This window comes from Agelaius phoeniceus, chromosome 5 (assembly GCF_051311805.1).
Source record: "Agelaius phoeniceus isolate bAgePho1 chromosome 5, bAgePho1.hap1, whole genome shotgun sequence".
Classification (NCBI taxonomy): domain Eukaryota; kingdom Metazoa; phylum Chordata; class Aves; order Passeriformes; family Icteridae; genus Agelaius; species Agelaius phoeniceus.
The window spans coordinates 27,547,788-27,569,321 of record NC_135269.1 but is presented as its reverse complement, the minus strand read 5'-3'; the positions used below and the strand labels follow the sequence as shown (position 1 = coordinate 27,569,321).

General features: G+C 36.3%; 1 protein-coding gene across 9 annotated transcripts in view; it reads right to left on the bottom strand.

Annotated features, from left to right (window-relative positions):
* ANKS1B (ankyrin repeat and sterile alpha motif domain containing 1B) overlaps window positions 1–21,534 on the bottom strand; it is a 408,217-nt gene that overhangs the window by 307,706 nt on the left and 78,977 nt on the right. For 8 of the 9 annotated variants that reach the window (XM_077178718.1, XM_077178715.1, XM_077178724.1 and 5 more), the window contains exons 8-9: window positions 20,765–20,940; window positions 488–628 (exon numbers count right to left, since the gene is read on the bottom strand). In XM_077178718.1, coding sequence (XP_077034833.1) covers window positions 488–628; window positions 20,765–20,940 — 317 coding nt within the window. The remainder of the gene's footprint in view (window positions 1–487; window positions 629–20,764; window positions 20,941–21,534) is intronic. The other variant, XM_077178720.1, reaches the window with a different exon arrangement.

Sequence of the window (21,534 nt, the reverse complement as noted above, 5' to 3'; positions counted from 1 at the left end):
ATTTGAAAACGTTTGGGAATTTTTTCTTCAACTTACATAATCTTCAAAAAGAAGTCTTAGGCTATATTCTTACATCAGTTGAGTTATGCATGATGTCCTCAATTAATTCTATAAAGAAAGTAGCTGAGATGTCATTATATTAATTAGAAACTGGTCAAAAATAGAGTACTTATCCCAAAGGAAACTATGCGACTTCAAAATTTCTTTCCAGATGGAAAAGAAAGCTATCCAATACAGCAACTATCTGTCTAAAATAGGGGTAGTAAACACCAGTCTCCATATTAAACTCTTATGAATAATTATTATAGCAGGATGACTGAACCTCAACATTTAATTTTGGAAGCAGCTTTTGACATTAAACTGAAGAGTGAAAGTAGCAATTTTGAAGGGAATCAGGCAAGACTATAAATAACTTTAAAGGTTAAGGCAGAGATTAAGCATCTCTTCCATAGTTACTAAGTTTTATGATGAAAAGGGAATCACATACCTGTGCAAGCATGGGAAATCCGAGGTTCCTGCATCCATTACAAGGTGTGAGTGCCTCCCATAAACCAGAGGGTCCACAAGTATTTTCAGCTGCATCATCATCTTCTTCCTCCCTTGGTGATAAACGCATTGAAGAAGGCCTCTGGGCATAAAGAAACAATACTTTCAAATTAAACACAGTGATATATATTGTAAAGAAATTTTTTATCTTATGAACTTAAGAGCATCCCATCCAGAAATACCAAAAGATAAACTGCTATTTCAATCCAAAGTACCTACTGTTAAACTGTTGAATGAGAATACTTTCTAAGGAAGGTACATATTGAGCTACCTGCGATTATACTTTAAAATTGAGTGAACATATTAATATACCTACAAAATATTTATTGTCTTTATTATCAAGAAATTGGCAATTTCTACTTCATTTTACTTAAAAATTTGCTGTAATATCATTAAGTTTAGGATATTCTACAAAGAATAAAAACTAACATTTGTCTGGATGGGTACAATATTTTTGCAGACAAAAACTACTAAATCAGTCAAAAGATGAGGTTTTAGGTTTTGCATTATATTTATCAGTAATAAATGTGTTATCTTATTTTGTAGGCAAAAGATGTATTTAAAATGACCTGTATTATTTTGCTTTATAGTCTGAAAGGGATGAAAAGTATCAGGAATAATCACTGACTTAGGAACACTGTGGCTTACATAATGATCTGAGTGATAAGGGAAAAATGCTGATTTTTGCTTAAACCAGTATCCTAATTTTCTATGACAGACAGAAATAGGAACAGTGGTCAGTTCCCATATATTTATGCTATTTTGCTACACAGGAAAATCCACCCCAACTGAATTGCACTGGTAATTTTTACTAATTTTAGAAGGAGGAGGAAAGTTAATCCAGTAATGAATGACTTTTAAAATCTCATGTCAACACAAATTGTTACAAGTAAAAAAAAAAAAAAAAAAGTAATTTTCACACACTAATTCTAAATTGGTATATGAAATAGCTGTTCTAGCCTGCTTCAAATTTGCTTGAGCAGCCTGCCTGATACTAAATGCTGTGTTTAAGACCATTTCTTTCAGAAGTGGCTGGACCAAAATAGCACTGTTTGAGACAATGGCTGACCACAGCTATCGATCTGATGGTAACATTAACTCTAAAGCGCTGCTGTGGGGTCCATATAAAAATCATCTTAAAAACCCCAACACCTAATTGCAGATTATTTTAGCCAATAGAATAAAGAAATGCATGGAGTCTACTGCAAGGAAGGGAATAGAAAAGTGAAAGAAAAGTAGGAAGGAAAAGAAGTAGAGAAACAGCAGCAGCTCTAAAGATGAACACAAGCTGATGGAAACTTTGGAAGCAAAGGCACCGCACAGACAGGCACTAACTCAAATTGTGTAACACCTGAGGATCATTCAACTCTTGAGCTAACCTCTTAACACAAAAGTTGTTGGTATACCACTTATTTAAGCAGGGAAAATATTTAGAAATTCTATCTCAACTGATGCATCAAAGATGAGAAACACAATATATCCCACTCCATTTTGCTGATTCCCCTCGGTTAGAAAATGGTTGTTCCCTTATTGCAGACTTCACTCATCTATCCATATCTTGTAAAGTTAGGTGGATTTATTTACTTTTTATTTTAGAAGTCAATTTCTAAAGCATTCTTAGCATGGTATTTCATTAGGTTATTTTGACACTCTAGTAGCACCACAGAATGTGTTGCCATAGCAACCAGTATTCTCACACTGATTATTAAAAGCATCGGGTTAATTCTGCAGAGTGTAGGTCATGAAAGACTATTATTGCTAGGTATTTGCATAGACAAAGGAAGCAGACTAGAGGTATTTCCCCTCTATTTATGACACCATCTTCCATGGTAGCTGCCCTACACTTGTATTTTAAATTTCAGATTTGCTGTACCAGAGAATAAAGCATTTCTTGCCCCCTGGAGTAAAAAGCAAAGAACTGCAGCAGCGCTCAGCACAGGAAAGCAGGTGACACACATTAGCTGTAACCTTACAAGCCAATGGAAGTGAATGAATACAAAAGTCATATAAAAATGTCAGTGCACCCTGTAAAGGTAAAAAACACACACATAAGTGAGAGATTTTCAACACAACTAAAGGAAGATGAATTACAATAGAGTCACTGAAAGGGGACCATATGAGTATTTAGCCATTACAGGAACAGAGTGAAAAAAACCCATGCCAAACAATTATTGAATGGTAAAAACAAAATAGACAAGCAGAATGAGAGTTTTACATTTCCCTTAGATGTATTTTATATAAATAGCCTAAGATAGAGTGTGAATCACAGGAATTTAATGTCAATGTGAATGAGAGGAAGTGCAAAGTATCTAGTCAGATCTCCTGATCATTAAAAAAGGATCAGTCAATGCCAGAGTTCATTGGACATATACTGGAACAAACTGGTTCTGTCATGCAACTAGACAACATAGCTATGAACATGATACAGACTAATTTACTGACTATTGTAGATCAGGGTGAGCTCTTTTTATACTTGTACAGATTTCTGCCACCAATAAGGCACTAAAAAGGCACCATTAGGAAAAGTCAATTTGGAGGGTGAAGAAACAGTTATTGCCATCACCTTTCTCACCCATCGCTGCTTGACAGATGCCCAGTTCCTCCCAGGCAGTGGGAGATACATGGAAATTACTGCAGGGAAAGAAAGCTGCATTTGCAAGGAGGAAGGAAGGAGTTAGTAACTGCATGAGAGAAAAGGGTCACAAGTGCCCCAAATTTGATAGACTGGGGTTGCATACCCTGGGAAGAGGGATGCATCTGGAGGAGGCAAACGAGATACAGAAAAATCTAGAATCCATTCACAGAGTTCAGATTGTCACACAAACCCATAAAACTCCAAACCCAGACCACACAGTTTCCTGTTACTGTCTCACAGCCTTCATTCCTTTCCCAGAACTCCCTAATTTTTCTGTTCTGTTGTATAATTTAATTTTGCCTCCTTAGAGGTCCTTTGAACATGAAAATCTAATTCTGTGTGTGCTACTGGAAAGCCTTGATATAGCCCTGTAGGGAGAATTTGAGTAAAACTAAACTTATTTATGCCCACTTCTCAGAAAATAAATAAATAAACAGAGTAGAAGATATTTCTGTCAACTAAAGAAAAACAGGCACCATTTAGAACCTCTTATTTATGCCTGTTTGGAGTTAAAACAACCCAAACAAATGTAGTTAAAAATGCCATCTAAATCACAGCTACTCAATTAATTGAATTAGACATTATGAAATGGCAAAGCCAATATAAACTGCAGTACTAAGCTTCAGTAAGGGAACTTCTGCCTAAGTTAGAAGAGACGAGCATAAGAAACATATATCCTCGACAGAACAGACAGAAAACCTTACATGATATTAGATATGATATGCAAAAGGAAAATTTGGTAGAGAAATTGCAAAGATATTAATAGAGAATTAAAGCTTTATTAAATTTCTGGTTTTTACTGGAACACTGAATCAAGTATTAGACATTGCTTGCAATAGTAAAAGGCTAAGAAAAGTAATTTCTCTGAGTAAAGAGAGAATAATAATGATACAGCAGTGAGAGAGTAGTAAGATCTAGCATAAGGACATTCTACCACTACAACTAGTGACAAATTTTCTTCAGACACTACTAAGCCTACCACATCACCTCCCATTTTCATACTTCATGAGTACCTAAATCATGTCTTCCAAAATTTAGGTACATAAGCCTTCCTTTTCATGCCTCCATCTATATAAATGGCAAAAATTTGGGTACTAGGACACTGACTGAAGGACACTTTACAAAGAGCCTATTTACTTTCAAAACATGTATGTGCATCATATTGTGCATAATATCCAGTTATTGTCTATCACAATAACTTGGAATCTCTATCCTCATCTAAGAGAGCAAGGCAATATTTATCAACAGAGAGAACGATGAATACAGAAAGAAAAAGCAGAGCAAGTCTGTTCTACTCTTGAAAGTCAACAACAAGAGAAGGTGAGAGTATTATTTACAGTCACCAAGTTCACAGCTCAGCAGTTGTACACCATGCATAAAACATACATAAATACCTTCATGTATGGCCTTCGTTTTATCAAATGTTAACTATCTCCCTCCTAATATATGGCCTTATTACCTAGACAAGTTTATTTAAGGAATACAATAAATTATAAAAGATGTCTTATTTCCTTTCAGTCCCTCCATTTTTCTCAGCTTTTACTGAAGACTGGTCTGCTTTCCGCCTTGATATTTGTAAGCAGACACTGCCAGGAAAAAATATTACTCAATTCCCTTGTTTCAGAATACATAGGAGACTTTCCTGGACTAGTCCAGTGAAACCTAAAATGAAACATCAAAACCTTTACTTCTTGTATGTGGTTTTTTCACAATATCATCCAATTGCAGAAGTATTTCATATACCCTTTCAAACAGTATCTGCTAGAGCCAAACATCATCAGCAAATTATTAAAGGTGCAAAATAACAGGACATTTACTGTTTGCTATTGCATCATAGCTCTGGAGACATGAACATTCGCTTATCATTTATCTTCGTTAGGAAACAATATTTTTAAATGGAGCAGTAAAGATGAAATCCAGAAGGCAATATTGTTCTGCTTATGGGAGGCAGATAGCAACCAGACATTTGATAAGCCAAGTGCTGCCACTCAGTTTGAAACAATGAGGTCAGTAGGAAGTTTCTTCTGTAGAAATGATTTGTCAAACACGTATTTTTCTATCATCCTAACAGAGATGGGCTTCTAACTCTCCTTGGCCCAAAGGACATGTACCTTACACTGTGAAATAAAAGCAAAAAATTACAGGTCTGTTACCTAGTATTCTATTTTGACATTATTATTACTAATAACTAATAGAACAGGAAACTGGTCCTGAATTTCTTCTATGAATTTGGATGAGCAGGTCTATCTCTGCCACAGCTGTCCCCAGCAGCTGCAGCAGTCAAGCCAGGGACAGAAGAGCTGGAACACTGTTCTGCGCTCTCAGTGCTCCCCCTGCTGCTGCCCAAGCTGCTCTCAGGGGAAAATGCCTGAGGTATGCAGAAGAAAAAAGAGCATTAGGGCATGACATATAATACAATCAGTTACTATTTTTCTACAGCAGCATCCCTGCATTAAGCAAGTACACCCTTCTGAGACTGAGTAAGGATCCTGAAAAGGAGGAGCCTCAATTATGACATACATCCTATGTCTCACAGACAGTGAAAGGTTTTGGGAACCTGGGCACATTTTTCCCACATCCCCCAAGGCCTTCTCCCTACTAATGATTTTCTGTTTCCCATCCTCATTATTTTGTCTTTCACCTTACACTGCACATCTGCTGCTGTTCTTTCACTAACATGTTCCAAGTCTGCGTCTCTTTCATTCGCTCTGAGTGTGGGTAGAGTTTTACTGCATCTCCTGTATTCTGCAAAGAGTCAGGAAGACAAAGACAGTCTTGTACTTACAGCAGCAGAATGATGGAGAAGAGTACTCTGCACCTGCCTCTGCCTTAATCCCTGTGGGATGCTAGACATGTCATCTCAACATCTCCAAGATGGTCGCTAAGTTTGTGCTGTTGATCTGCTGGCTATGCTGAAACCGAAGGTGAGTTTGCACAAATCCCGGGCTACATCAGGAATCATCTTGGGAGACTCTGCGTCCATTCTCAGTGGTATATGAGCCTAAGTACCCTGCAAATCCCAGCTCCAGCAGTCCCAGATGTGGAATCTTGGTTTCTACACCACTGCACATCAGCCCAGTTGCATGTGATATTTTCTGACTGGGGCTCCTAAAGAAACACCACATCTGAAGCAGTTACACCCTTGGAACTCAAGATCACTGTGATATCTGATTCTGAGGAGAAATTCATGTCACTTGAAGTCAGTAGAGTCAAGTGAAACGACTGCATGTAGCAAACACAAGATGCATTAACCAGGCAAATGTGATTAATTCACATACATTCACATATATACACAACTATGTGGTTGTGTAGCTGCTGCCCCTCAGTGGGGAAGCGCCATTGACACCTATCATGATGAGCACCCCAAAATAAATCACTCTGTCTCCAGAGCAGGATCTGACAGTATACAGGAAATACATCCTGGAACCAAATGGCAAGTAGAATGCACACTGAATAAGGTCAAAATTGTAAGTAAAAATGAGATTATAAAATGAGTACATCTGGACATGTATTGAAAGTAGAGCAATAAATTCAAAATTTTAATTCATCCTTGCATGTAGCATAAATAACAAATATTAAGATGATTCTAATCTTTGCTCTACTCTCATAGAAAGATGAAACCATTCATAAAACAAAAGTTTTAGAATTTAAAAACCTAATAGGTGATCTGTTTTCTCAAGTGATCAGTTACAGGACCCAAAAAAACGTCCTGAAGTTGTGTCAGGGAAGGTTTAGGTTGGATATCAGGAAAAGGTTTTGCACCCAGAGGGTGTCTGGGCACTGAACAGGCTCCCCAGGACAGTGGTCACAGCATCATCCTGACAGAGCTCAAGACACATTTGGATAACAGTCTCAGGCACAGCGTGTGAGTCTTGGGGATGGCTCTCAGCAGGGCCAGAGAACTGGACTTGATGATCCTTGTGGGCCCCTTCCAACTCAGTGAATTCTGTGATTTAATAAAAGTTATATGTTTAATCTATGGATTAAGCTACTTCTCCATAATATATCAAAACATAGGCACTTCCATAACTTACTCTACTCTAATATATGTGTTTGGGACAGGATTGGACCACCAAATTAATTTCTCTTTCTTAACATTAGCTAAAATAAAGTGAACCTGTGTTTAAAATACTTGTCTAACTTTGAGCACACACCTAATACTAATAAATCAGTCCATTTGCACACTTATTTTAAAATGTTTAATGTCAAAGCATTTTAAGTGCTTTACTTTACCATGAAAAAGAACTTGGCACATGAAGCATAAAGCCCTAAAATAGAATTCACCCAGGAAGTCATAAAGACTGCAAGGACACTCTGCTACAGAATGCATCTTTAGGAATGCCTTTCCATCCCACAGGCATAGTAGATTTGACCTGTGTTGGTATGTAAGGAAGACTACACAAATATGGGCTGTGCAAAAAGGGAAGGAATTTGGTACCTTTATTTTTGAGTCTTGAAATTGAACCACAAGAACAGTTGCAATTAAGTTAATGGAATTTCTCATGTTAATGACAGACTTTTGCGTCTCCCTGAATCAATATGCACATGACTCACTCCAAAATGTGACTCACCGAAAAACTCATGCACCAGATGAAAAAGAAGAAACTGATAATGAAGGGCATAGGAGCCCACAGAAAAACAAAATCAAGTGTTAATAATTTAAAAAATATTAAAGAGAATTAAAGACTTAATTAAATACAGAATATTTGCCCTTGCATACAGGAAAAAAGTCATAATTCAAAGTAATGTAAGCCACTTTTGGCTTTAAATGTCTCAGAGAAAATACTGCTTGGAGAATAGTTACAGAGGCATCTCTGTATTTAACAGGCCTATACCATCTGAATGTTATCATATAACATTTGAAAATCTCAGTGCTATGTAATTGCCATGAAAATCAATTGTAAATCTTGCATTTTTCCTCTTTTAAAATTGTGAAAGAGAGGGTGGGTAAGTGGGTGGCAGTATGATGAAACTTATAGAAAACACATTATTTCTCATGAAATAGAGCAGAAGGAAGAGAAGTTAAAATAGGGAAAAATCAGGTGGCAAGAGAGTAGGCAGAAGTCATCACTTTATTACTCCTCCAGTGCACAGTTTTTTATTTAGCACACATATTCTCAGTAGAAATGTGTAAATGAAAATGCAGTTATTATTCCATTAAGCTGCTGTTGCCTTAATAAAGAACATAAAAGAAAATCATACCTGAATAGTCAAAAGCACTCTAAAGAACTATATGCAGTACTGCATTAGTCATCTGAAGGTGAATGCTGGTTAAGAGTTGACAATCAAAAGAGCTTTGAAAAGCATTTTTGCTATGTGATTTACAGATCCAGCAGTAACAAATTACTTGTGGTTTGCCATATTGGCAGCCAAGTGCTAAACATAATGTAAACACAACACAGTAGAACAGTTAACAGCTGAAATGTCTTAGAAGGCTATAGAAGTTGAAGGCCTAACTAGAAAAGATCAGTCAAAGAATAATCTACCTTTTGTTCTCAGAAGCACAAGCAATGGCTCAGACTCCTCTAGAGGTGCTGAAAAAGATCACACACACACATCCCATCAGAGATGCAGCATACTATCAACTGGAGAGCAGCTCTCAATGCAGCCTGATCCACATGGCATGTGGAAGCAGCATTCAAGATCATCTCCACTAGCAAGGCAAAGTCTTTGCTATGGCCAATAGGAAAATCTGCCAGTGTGAAGCTGACATACTGCAAGTTGCTGCTTTTTTCCTGTCTTATATCATTAAACCAGTGATATCACTGCAGTAATCTCACTAACCACTACTGCCAGAAGATGTAGGACAGGGTGTGCTTTTTCTGTGCTAGCTCATTGGTACTGTTTCCTTTTGCCTGTGGTAGATTCAACGCCACTCATTCAGATCCACTGCAGCACAAGCACACCTTTATGTTCTTTTCCAGACACATTCCTAAGTAGCTGAAGACTTAATATTTAAATTCTTTCTCCAGCCATCCATAATATAATGTCTTAAAGCTCCTATAAAATACAGATAAACAAGTCAGTAACAGGCTTTCATCTATAACTCCTGTGAAGCACTGTGTTTCTCAGGAGATATCAATGACTAAATAAGCAATTGTGAACTGTTAAAATTATTTAGATTTCTTAAAGGAAGCACCACTGACAGAGACAAAAGTGAGGCAATAAATATTCCAATACCTGTAAGTAAGAAACTATTAACAATTGAAAGAAAGACCAGCATAGCAATAAAAAAGTAATTATATTTTAATATGATTTTTGTCTAAGGCAGTATTGAGGCTGCTTCTTTGCAGATTGTGAACAGCCCATGTTTCAGAAATATTAGGTGGAGCACCAATATCAACAAAAATAATAGTGGTAGTATTAATGCAAATTGCTTAATCTCAAATAATTACTCAAGTAAATAAAATTGTAGAACCTCTCCTGAGATTTTTCCCTCATGACACTAAACTGAAACTTACAGTAAGTTTAGGAAGGATAGAGGCCAAGAGAAGAGGAATGAAAATAGATATTCAAAAATTGTGTAAGTCATTCAACCTTCACGTTTCTCTGGAAAAATAAAGAAACTGCTGTAAAGACCAAGACGTGCATCATGTGACACAAAACATCAAGTAAATCTGGCTTCTGATTCTAATCTCAGTTTAAAAACTTATACTAAAGTCACAGAAAAGCAAAGGAGTGCATTTCTAGCACACTCTTGCTGTATGGGCAAACTTTTCTAATGCATAGTAAATATCAGGCAACTTAATTCCTCAAGATATTATATTCTATAGAGGTATAGGAATCTGGTCCAGCATATTTTTCTATTCATTTTCTACTTGCTGAGCTTATTAACAGGGGCTGGAAAAATCTGTCAACAGAATACAATGAAACTCTATGTTATGAATGGTCAACTTTCAAGACTTAAGGACAAAAATACTGAATTTATTTTATATGCCTACTATAAAACAAATCTGCTTGTAGCCATTAAGATAGAATAAAAATTAAATTAAACAAGTAGTCCAAACAAACTGCCCAATGCTCTAATTTCAGCTACTAAACAATTTTTAAAGAGAACATTATTTTGTATTAGCTTGTCATGGGTGGTCATTTTGCCCTGTGAAATATGGCACATTATTTATCATTAACATTATTTGTATACCTCTTACTAAGAAGCAAAGAAAAGAAAGCGAGACTGCAGCTTCTAAGAAAGTACCTACTTAGCCAACTTCAAAAGAATCATTGAATCAAATATACTGAAACCATACACTTAATCCCCACCCCTTAGGATCCTGTAGAAGTTCACATGGCTCTGATGGATTAGCAGGCTCCATCTCCTGGTTATACCATTGGGATAAAATGATGCTGTTCCACTCACCACAGAAAACAACTGAGAAATACCCATACAGTTGTTACTTTTCTCATGCATTTCCTGTCAGATGGTGATCATCAGAGGCTTCACTGCAACTTCCCAGCTTAATGACTTAATTCCTGCACTAATGGAATAGACATGAAATCAGTGTTGACTTGAGTTATATACAAAAATATTTCATTTTTTCCCCTCTACTCTTTGTAACTTGATGTGTAGGTATAACACTCATTTATTCTGAGGCCCCTATGTATTTTAAAGAACAATCAAACCTGCACTGGTACCTGCTGACAACCTGGTACCTGCTGATAAGTGTTCTAAATTATTACAGAAATTCCTATCTCTTAAAATGCAGAAACATCAAAAGCTAAAGTGTTCTAGAACAATGTGTTTTTTGTTTAGATTGCAGGATAGGTTCTCCTTCTTTCCTTATTAACTCAGTTATCTTTTCCCTCAGGTAAATATCTACATATGACTGTGAAAAACAAATCTTCTACACATCTAAGCTCATTCTTCTTATATTCTACCAAAAGCAGTTTTTCCAGAGAGCAAAAAATATGTTTCAGAAATTAAAATCTGATTGTACCTAAATGTCAGCAAAGTCTTTCAAATTCTTTCTAGACCTCTTACATTGCTCCATACTCTATTGCTCAAATGTGATAAACCAATACACCTTTGGAGTATCAGCGTTCCTACTGGTGATGCTCTAAATCACATAGGCAGAACCTGTATTTTGAGAAGACCAAGGAAGAGGAAAAGAACTTTTTGTTCTCTTGTGAAGGAGAATCTGAAATTGTGATTCTGACTGGAACACTAGAGAACAGTCTGAGGACAGGAGAAACCCAAGGGAAATGGAGAGCAGGAGTCCATGAGAGATTTTTTTTGACAAACTTCTAATGAAGTTCAGTTCTTGAGGGAAGCAACTCCGGTTACCAATAACTTAGTGTTCCTGACAATTTGGTTTTATAATAACATCACAAAGATAGAGTTGATGCTAACATTAAAAAAGTCACCCGTCTGGGTGGAAATGTCATGGTATTATCTTCTCATTCTGTTCTCCAGAAGTGACTGAAACTCTCTTGGAAGGTCCCAAATGAATCTGGAGACTGCAGCTTCAGTATGGGCATCATGTTGTACACTACTGAATACTCCCAGGATGACAGACCCTGAGGGTAGCACAAGAAATGAAAGAGAAGGGGTTCTGCTGTGCAGCACTGGCAACAGTGGCACAATGGCACAGACAGCTCAAGGATATTAAAAAAAATCATGAAACACAGATGAGAAAGAAGGCTCTCTAAAGCATTGAGTCACATTAAAAAAAAGATATTTAATGCAAGCAAATATATTTCATATTGGGAAGATGATTTCAGGATCAGTTCTGACAGAGCCCTCAGATGTTGGCTAATCCTACTGAGATTAGTAGATATCCTTGGTGTTCATCTAAGTATAATGAAACAGAGATGACTCTACATATGTGCTCAGTATTCAACTAAAATGGTTCTTGTAAAAAAAAAAATAAGTCTACTGTAGTCAAGTTAATAAAACCTAGCTATCAAACAGAATTTTTGAGTAGACAAAATTTTACTAATCATTGCCACAGCACCCCAAATTTACACACAGCTTTATAACCACAAAAACAAACAAGCTCTTTGATCTGAAAAGCTTGTATTATAATTACTTTATATGGAAAAAATTCTAAACCCATATCCAAGGTCCTTATGTAAAAGATTCAGCTGAGATGAAAGGGTCCACAGCAGGGCAAGTGAAAGTGCTTGGCAGCATGGAAAGACTTACATACAAAATAAGAAAATGCTAAAATTACGTAGTCAGGAAAAGGAAAGCTTTAAGAAAGAACAAGCCTGAAATATTACAAATTATGAAGGGTGGGCACAAAGCATTTGCTCTTTTCTACTCTATCAGATTTTACCATATAAGAATAAATGGAAGCATAAACTCAGCCAATAAGAGAAAATGCCTGTGTCTAGAGCACACATTCTGCAAAAAAGCAATACAGGGTTTTACACGGTGGTAAACAATGTGACAGACTGGAGCAAAAGGATTAGATACCTTTAGGCTTCACCACTGCAAGCTAAACACATAACAGCATTCAGAGAGATACATTTGTCTGTAAGCTATTTTCCTGCTAGCACCTGATAGTCAAGGAATTTGCCACACACACATAATTGCACAGACTGCTTAAATATTCCAGAAAATCATTCTAGCGGAAAAAAGAGCAGGTACTTTTTAACGCAGATTAAATGAATTGGTGGTTTGGCCAGCACATTCCCCTAGTTATACTTAACTCCATGTAGTTTAAATCACACAAAGTGTTGTCATGTTTTGAGATCTTATATTCCTAAACAAGCAGTGGCTTTCTGACAGGGTAGGTCTGTGCAGCTCACAGGAGGATTGGCTAGCAATCTTTCTACCCAAAATCACAGCAGCAGGGAGCTGCAGGCTAATTTAGTCAGCTGTGAAGCATGATACCAGGCAAATAATTCTGTGTAGAGTTCCACATAGCTCCTATTAGGACCCCTCTAACATAAATTTTCACAACACTGTGCTGAAGCATAGCCTAACCTACAGATACAGAACATAATCTTTTTTAATAGCTACAGAACACACGTTAGGAAAGGATACTTTTAGAAAGTCTGAACTCCCCTTCACTACGTAGTAGCCTAAAAGAGGGGGAAAAATTTGTATCCAGTTGGTTTCCTTCTGCTTCTTTGTAATCACTAGCTCATGTTTAAACAGAATTTAGAAATCCTTTCGTAAAGCAGTTTATGGAAAGTATATAATTCCACACTAACCAAGTGGATGTTTGGTACTGGATGTCCCATTATAAATATCTAATGAAAAAAAAGTAGCAGCAGCCAACAGTTCTCAGTGGGAAATACTACTGTGTGCACTAGAAATTGGGAGTAGCAGATGGTTTTTAGTGAGGTGGTAGATTTTAAAATAAATTTTTAAAGTTATATAATCTTCAGAGTGTGGGTAGACCTTTTCAACAAGGGAATCTCAAAAAGTTATGTTTACATATCCTAGGAGAGATGGCCATCATACTTTTACTTCCCATAGAAATAAGAGTCAGTATATGCTTGCAAAATAGGAATTGTAACTGAACTGGGTAAAAGAGCAACTTTCTACAAAATTCTTGCAACATCAGAATTTGGCAATACTAAAGTTATCTAACACTATCATAAAAAAGGAATTCAGTAAAGCAGCAATCTTCCAAACACTGTCTCTCAATACATCATAAATACCTGCAAAATGCATTGAAGCTTTCTTATCAAATTCACCAAATGTTACTATATTAAATGATTTAAATTTATCTGTGTCTGTCCTTGAAGACCCATACAATCAGGCCTGATTATCTTACTATTCCCTAATGAATAAGAAACAAAAATTGTTCTGGAAGGTGTTTTTACTGTATCCTCATTAGTAAGCCGTTGTACATACTTCTGGCTTGCTCATCACTGTGAAATTTTGTATCCATCTCTCAATAATGCATGCAAGTGTGTGGTGTTTTTAAAGGCTCAAGACAGCAATTATTTTACTCAAGCATGTTTGGTCACTCTTAGCAATTATATTTCAATCCAGCCATTATTTATTTAAATTTTATATTAAAAGTAAAAACCAAAATAGTATTCTTGACTAATGCTACTAAACAGTCTACTTCAATATTCAACAAGCTCTAGCAATTACTTTGCGAAATAAAAAAAACCTGTGTTTTTTATAAAAAAATAATTGTTCTTTTCTTTAGAGAAAAAAATTCATCAGAATAACTGACTTCTGAAAAACCATGCATAAATTTTACCCACTCTAATACATTCTCTTAGTCAACTTCTTTCAAAACCACATAATTCTATGATTTTGAATCTCTCCTTAGATATAAACCAGACACGATTATAGTTTTATTGCTGTTATACAGCCTCATATTTCTTGGTATTCTGACATAAGAGTAAAAATGGTGGTTTTGAATATGTACCGTCACTCTTTTCAGCAATCTTATTATATTTTTACATATATTTTTTCCACTCTCTCAACATGCACAAGTATCAACTTCCCATTCTGGATGACAGAAACTGACATTTATATGCCTGTGATGAAATCCAAATCTTTTCCCTGAGACTACACAGAACCTTTCCTCATGTTTAAATTTAAATTACTGCTGCCAGCCTTTATTATCTATTATATAACCGCATTAAATTTAAACAGATATGCTGCTGCCACTTCTGTGAAATCCCTCTGTAGTGCAGTTACTACATGGTTTTACTATCTTCAGTTTAAAAAAAATAAATTGGGGGCATCTTAAGTTTCTCAGTATTTATACCATGTAATTAAGCAAAATCCTTTAACGTACACTCTGCTTTTAAGAACACAGAAAACTCTCAAGAACTCTTTCTTTAATCTAAACTCATGTCACAAATCCAAAGACAGTAAGATATTGCATTTGCACTTGAAAATCAGTAACACATTTTTTTTTTGTTATGCTTCTGAACACAACAGCATAAATGTAAAAGCAAACATTGCAACCACCTACTACAAAAGATTAAAGAGACTGTTCTGAAGAATATACTTCAATGTGGAGCCTCAGTTCTATTGAAGTGGCACATTTTAAAATTAGTTTTAGTTCAAAAAAAATCTCAGGAGTTCTCAAAAAATATGGAATACTTATGGTTTCTACATGAAAAGAAAACCACGCTTTTCAAAATAAAGATGGAAATAAACTTTTGAATACAGAGTAAGATAAAGCCTTTTTAAGAGAGAATTTTAGGAAAACATTTTTCAAATAAAACATCAAGTTTACTAAAGAAAAAGTCTGAGATTTATTGTATCCAACATGTACATCTAGCAAATGTATATTTACACACACAGGCAAGTGGAGAAGTTCTTAATCTCTAGTTTTTGTTTTGCAGTCACAGGTTGGCCAAAGCCAGTAAAAAGTCAAATATTCTTTGAAATCCATAGGAATTTCTAACATGTACAAAAAGCCCATATTTTTATTTTCCAATATTATTTTTTTAAAGAACACAATGTGCAAATACATCGCAATACAGCCAGTGCATTTCTGGGTTTAATTAGAATTCCAAGTCCTGACATGAATACATACACAGGAATCTCACACCTGACAGGAAACTGGCAATGATCTTAGAATGTCACAGACAGAGGAATCTAAAGCAATTTTATTGTGGGTGCTCAGGATTCTCACAATACACACTTTGACAGTCTTCTGTTCATTTTCCTGACACAATTTTTCAGGATCCTTGCTTTGTGCATTATACCTGTTTAAATTTTCTTGCTTGCTGTTCTATTCACACAGATTGTTTGAATGCACACTTGGTGTGTAACCTCTTTGCCATGATACACTTCTAAATTTAGTCCTGATGTTTTAGCTTGTAGTTTTAATGTATGTCATGATGTTCCATACATTTTTCTCCTAGAGGAATTTAAGGTTTTCATTTTGAAGCAGTTTGGACTATCAACTGTGTTAAAATGCATAATTTTAACACAGCAACAAGAAATGTTGGAAAACTCTTATATAAGATGGTTGCTTTTGTTCTTGAAATTACTGAACCAGACTGCCATCTATTGGAAAATAAATATTTTTTTAATTATGCTTTAAAAAAAACAAACCTGAAACTGCAATCACACTTAATTCAGCTTGAAAAGGAAACACCTTTTCAAATGAACTGTGATAAAAATCAAGGACTTTCCTATATTTTTTTTCACCTCACATTTTCTGAAATATGTTTTGAAGCACAGTTGCTTTTCTGACTCACAGAACAATCAAATTCTAGTTTTTTTGAAAGATTTTTATCTAGGGAACATAGAAAAACTGTAATATGTCAGCACTGAGCAAAACTCAAGCATAAAGCTTCCCAAGCTTGCCTGTGCAGCACCAGTCAGGGCTTTCCATGCCTTTGCATACATAGGTCAACTAAAAAGTACATTCAAGTCACAATGGCCAAAATGGGAAAAACAAAGACAAGAACAGGAGGCACAAATCTATGAAGTGACCATCACCCAGCATACAAGTAATTAAGAAATACTAGGAATTGCAACTGAAATGATGCATAGCTGTATGAACACCTTTTGGAGCTCTCCCTGAAGTAGAATTGCAAAACTGTGCTCAATCTGGCCTTTGATTTTGTGGAAACAATGAATAGGGGCTCCTTGCATGCTATGTTGTAATGTACATATTTTAATGACTGGTAAAGGCAGACTAGGAAACATGGCATTAATATCTGCACAACAGCACACCAAACACAGCCAGAGTGGCAAAAGAAAACCTTTAAATTATGACATTTCCAGTGCAGCTTTGACTTCCTTTAGTTTATCCTTAATAATGTACTCTTCAAATTGAAAGATAACATTAACTTACTCTCATCTGACTTTCTGCTGTTAGCATTCAGTCTTTTCCTCCCTCTTCATTAATCATTCCCTCCAATTCAGGCAGCTAAGACAATCTGTTCTTCTGTCACAGTTCCCCTTTCAACTTTTGGAAGGGAAGCATCCTTTGGGGACATTTTCACTCATCTCCAGATCTGTTCCTATTCATGTCTACACTATGGGTGTACTGTTACTGTCCTTACTCCTACTTACTGCTCTGTTGTACTCTCCCTCTCCCAGATGTCATGCCTTTCAGTCCCCAAGATCCTCACCACTAATTTTCCTAGTCAGCTCTTCCATGTCCCAAGGAAATTTAAGAGTCAAAGCTGATTAGTAATTTGGAACTCAGAAGACTAAACCAAAGAGTTTCTTTTTTCATTTTGGTTTTCTTTTTTCACTTAACCTCAGAGCTGTGCAAACTCTGCTTCCTATTTGACTTGAAAATACTGTAAGCACATAAATCTCTGGGGTTTTAATGCCTTGTCACAAATCACACACCTGGCCAACAGAAACATATAATACAAACATGTAATGTTTTCAATGCAAAATTAGATGAAAAGAAGTAGTTCCTTATTACAAACATTCCAAAACAACTTGTTATGTTGTTGGATGACTACCTGTCTAATAACACAGCAAATGGAGGAATGGATTCCATTCTGTCCTTGACCTAAAAGACTTCCAACCCACTTCTTTCAAAGAAAGTACAGAATTCTACAAGTGCTGTATCATTGAGCAACAAACCATTCAAGATGCCTAAGACCAGAAAAGGAAGAGAAAGTTCCTGTGAACAAGGCATCCAAAGTCCTGCTATCCACATTGCACTGGTATTTTTCCAGTGGCTGTACAATGCAGAAACAATACTAGAAGGGATCATAACCTGATGTCTGTACTTTATCTGGGAGACTATACAACCAATGGAAACTCACCCCTATGCCATGGACAGAATTGAGCACCACCTTTCCAGATGGAGCCTTTACTGTCAAGTTACTGTATTAAAAAGCAGGCATTCACACTACCCTTACACTAAACAAAAACTGTGAGCCCCACTGTTTCAAACAATAGAGGTTGGCAGTTAAAATTCAGGATAGAATTCCAGCCTGCGCATTCCGGGTAGATTTGGGACTCCTTTCTGCAGTCCCAAATCAACCATAACCTCATTTAGTCTCAGCAGTTTTGGCCCTCCTGAAAAGAACCAATTGTTAAAAAAAAATGCTTCCTGATGTCTTCTCTTTCCCAAGCCTATGCTATCCTCAGGAGGTGGCTCCTGATGCTCCTTGCTCCAGCTTCCTAAGATTATGATCCACAAGTTACTATTCAAATCAGAAATTCCCCAGTCTTGGCCCCCTATTTCTCTAAACAATAGCATGATGCAAAAAATTCAGATGTCTCCAAGCAGCCAGTGCCTTTGCAGAATCTCCCTAAGGGTCACAAAGTGGCATGACTTAGGATTTGAAAACTTTTCAGATTGCTGAACTACATGAAGTTGAAAAGCCTTCAACAGTCATCGTCTCTGGAATCGACATAAGTTCAGGAAATGGCACCACCTAACACAGTATCAACAGGGACCTAACTTCTACACCTCTTCAGAGCTGATGCCAGCACAGCCAGCAATCAAAGTTAGGAAAAATCTGCTGATTTCAACCTGAATATGAACTGATATGAACCTGAAGTAACTGCTCTTTTGTGGAAGTACACCAAGTGAGGTTCCAGCCCTCTGTTGGAGCTGGCAACTGAGAAAGGCAACACTCAGTCCAGCAGGCAGAAAGAGTCTGTGCTCCACACAGACTCCATAGGGTGTCCTGTGCTGCCCATACTTTCAAAGGGTCTTGGTATGTGCAGTAAAGGCAAATGTGAGGTGAACAAATGCAGACAACAGATAAGAACCCACTTAACCTACTGAGATTCTTACAGAAGCTTCCCATGGAGGAGAAAACTTTAAGTTAGAAAAAGCTGCAAGAATCTCTCTTTAATACATATCCAAGGAATCTATTTCTGACTCTCCACATCTATATAATATACATCTTCACTTCTTTCTCTCTGTATCTTCATGTTCTTATATAAATATTCATTTAAGTTTCTTCAATCATCACTGTACTGTCACACATCTTCCTTGACTACGCTTGCTGGTCCTGCCGCCAGAGCAGTTTGGCAGCATTCACCTTTGCAATCATTTTCAGAGCTACACATATCTCTTCACTTTAGCACTTCTTCCCAATTACTCTTCCATGGCCCCTTACAGAGCATGTTGATTTTCATATCACCCAGGGAGCCTAAACACAAAGGGAAGGCAATACCTGCCCAAAATTAAAAGGTGTATCAAAAATGGAAGCAACTTCCATTTTTTTATGCAAGGTAGCCAGGTAGCAACTGAACAGACTGAATAACCCTAAAATACATTAAAAAATGAAATGGCTGCTTTAGAACAAACAGGAAAATCTCACATCACAGCAAAGAGTCCTCTCCATACAGATCTGTATACCTGGGTTTACTGCAGGGGGAAACATATTCTGCCCTCCATCCTAACTTCATGTTGGGAGTGCACACCCATCATCTTGACTACAGTTTTCTCTAAAAGAAAAGCTGGATGCCCCAGCAGGAAAGCACCATAAAATGTTTCAGTCTCCAATTTCAAAGATTTGTTTCCACATCTAGTTCAATTCAAAATATATGAAATATCTAGAAAATATATTGCCTAATTTACCTTTATATTTCCCTGTCACAGAAATTACAGATTTAGTGTCTGAATACTTTCTATTCATATTGTACTTCATTTAGGCCTGAGCAGACGGATTTATATGGAATACATTTTCTGCAAAACAGCAGCTGAGAAGATTTAAATAGCAGTTAGCACCTAAATTCAGAGAGACACTAGACAAGTGTCTAAAAATGATTAAATGGGATTAGTATCTTGTTCAAATTGAGTTCAATATGAGTTATGTATCTAAACATTCAAACATCTAGAAGGGCTTTTCAAAAGTATCTACTGCATTTCAGGGTAGCTACGCATCTTTGTAAATCTCATTTTGTCTACATATGTCATAATAAATCCTCCAAAACATGAAAGTCTTTAACTTGCCATGGTTTTCCTCACACAAGTGAGCATAATTTTTCTTAACTTATGAAAAACGTTAACTGAAATTTAGAATTTAGCAGTTCTCCTTTGTTCTCTGCTTTATTCCCTGGGCAATCACATTTATTTAGTGTCACAATTTAAGTTTCAGTCTAAACCAGCTAAAACCAGGAAACCTAATAAGGAAGAGAATTCAATTAAAAAAAAAAGCTTTGTTACAGTAAAGAAAAAATGAATCCCAGAGTACTTTATTCATAATATTAGTAGCAATGAAGTTATCTTCAACTGTAGTTGGAAATCACTGAAGTATCACAACCACAATTATCTGTATTAGACATTCAGTCTTCAATACCATTAGGCTACCATGGAAGCTATATAGTAATAAAATGTAGAAGAAAAATAACTGAGGATGTTTAGGTGGTTCTTTTGGGGGCATATCCGACCAGATTCTGTTAACATTTAGCATTCAGTATTGAACACACCGATCTCCACTGATTTCACAAAAAAACCCCTTCCTTGCCCTCGCCATGCTCAAAACAAGTAACCTGAATTAGTGGTGACATGAAATGCCTTTCTGAGGTGTGGTAAGCAATACCTTTGAGAAATGAAGTGAACATTACATTCTAAATCTGTAAGGAGCGCATGTTATATTTTTTTTTATTATAATGTTAACCTTGCACTATTCTCACTCTTTTATTATTTCTTTCTTGAATGTGCTATAAATAAATCAGATGTAACTGAATACATTATCCTTGTATCCCATCTTACTTACTACATTAAGCTTGGTTTGGCTTCCACTGGTCATAAGATCTTCCTCTGATACTTTACTAAAATTTTCCAGATAATGGTCTGATAGTGTATGAGACAGATCTTCAAAAGAGTATTCCTTTTCTTGGCACAATTTGATTTCATCTAAGAGCTTTGATAATTCTCCAGTCACAGCTTCACCTTTAAAAACAGACACACCATTAGTCAGTAATTAGAATACTGGGGTAATTTATGCCTAAAAAGGAAATGCACATTCTTTAAACTTTATCATCTATTATTTTCCATACCTTATCTTCTAAACAATGATCTTCATGCACCATTCTCTGCTCAAAAATAATGACATTTTGTTCCAGGCTAGGAATTTGCTTGAGGCAATCTACATACTTCTGCATTGCCCTATACCTTGCATTTAATTAGGATGAATATATACTTACCCTTTCTATGTTTTCTAATCCTGAAAATTTATAGAAATAGCAACTATCCAAGAATGTAAAATTAATCCAGGAAAAGAAAGTTTCTACAAACATACAAAATCAATATCCCATACTCTGCATCAGGTTCATGTTTGCTGCTGTAATTAATTAATACACTATATAAGCTCTGTAAACTGTGAGTGACTAAGAATGCATATCTCTCCCATCAAAGCAGCTATGCTTCATGAATAATTCTTGCTCACTATCCCAGGACTAAATGGAATGGTGGAAGAATATACTGGGCAAACCCTACATGCTTAAAACATGCCTTCCTACAGCAGTCTATCAGAAACCCACACAG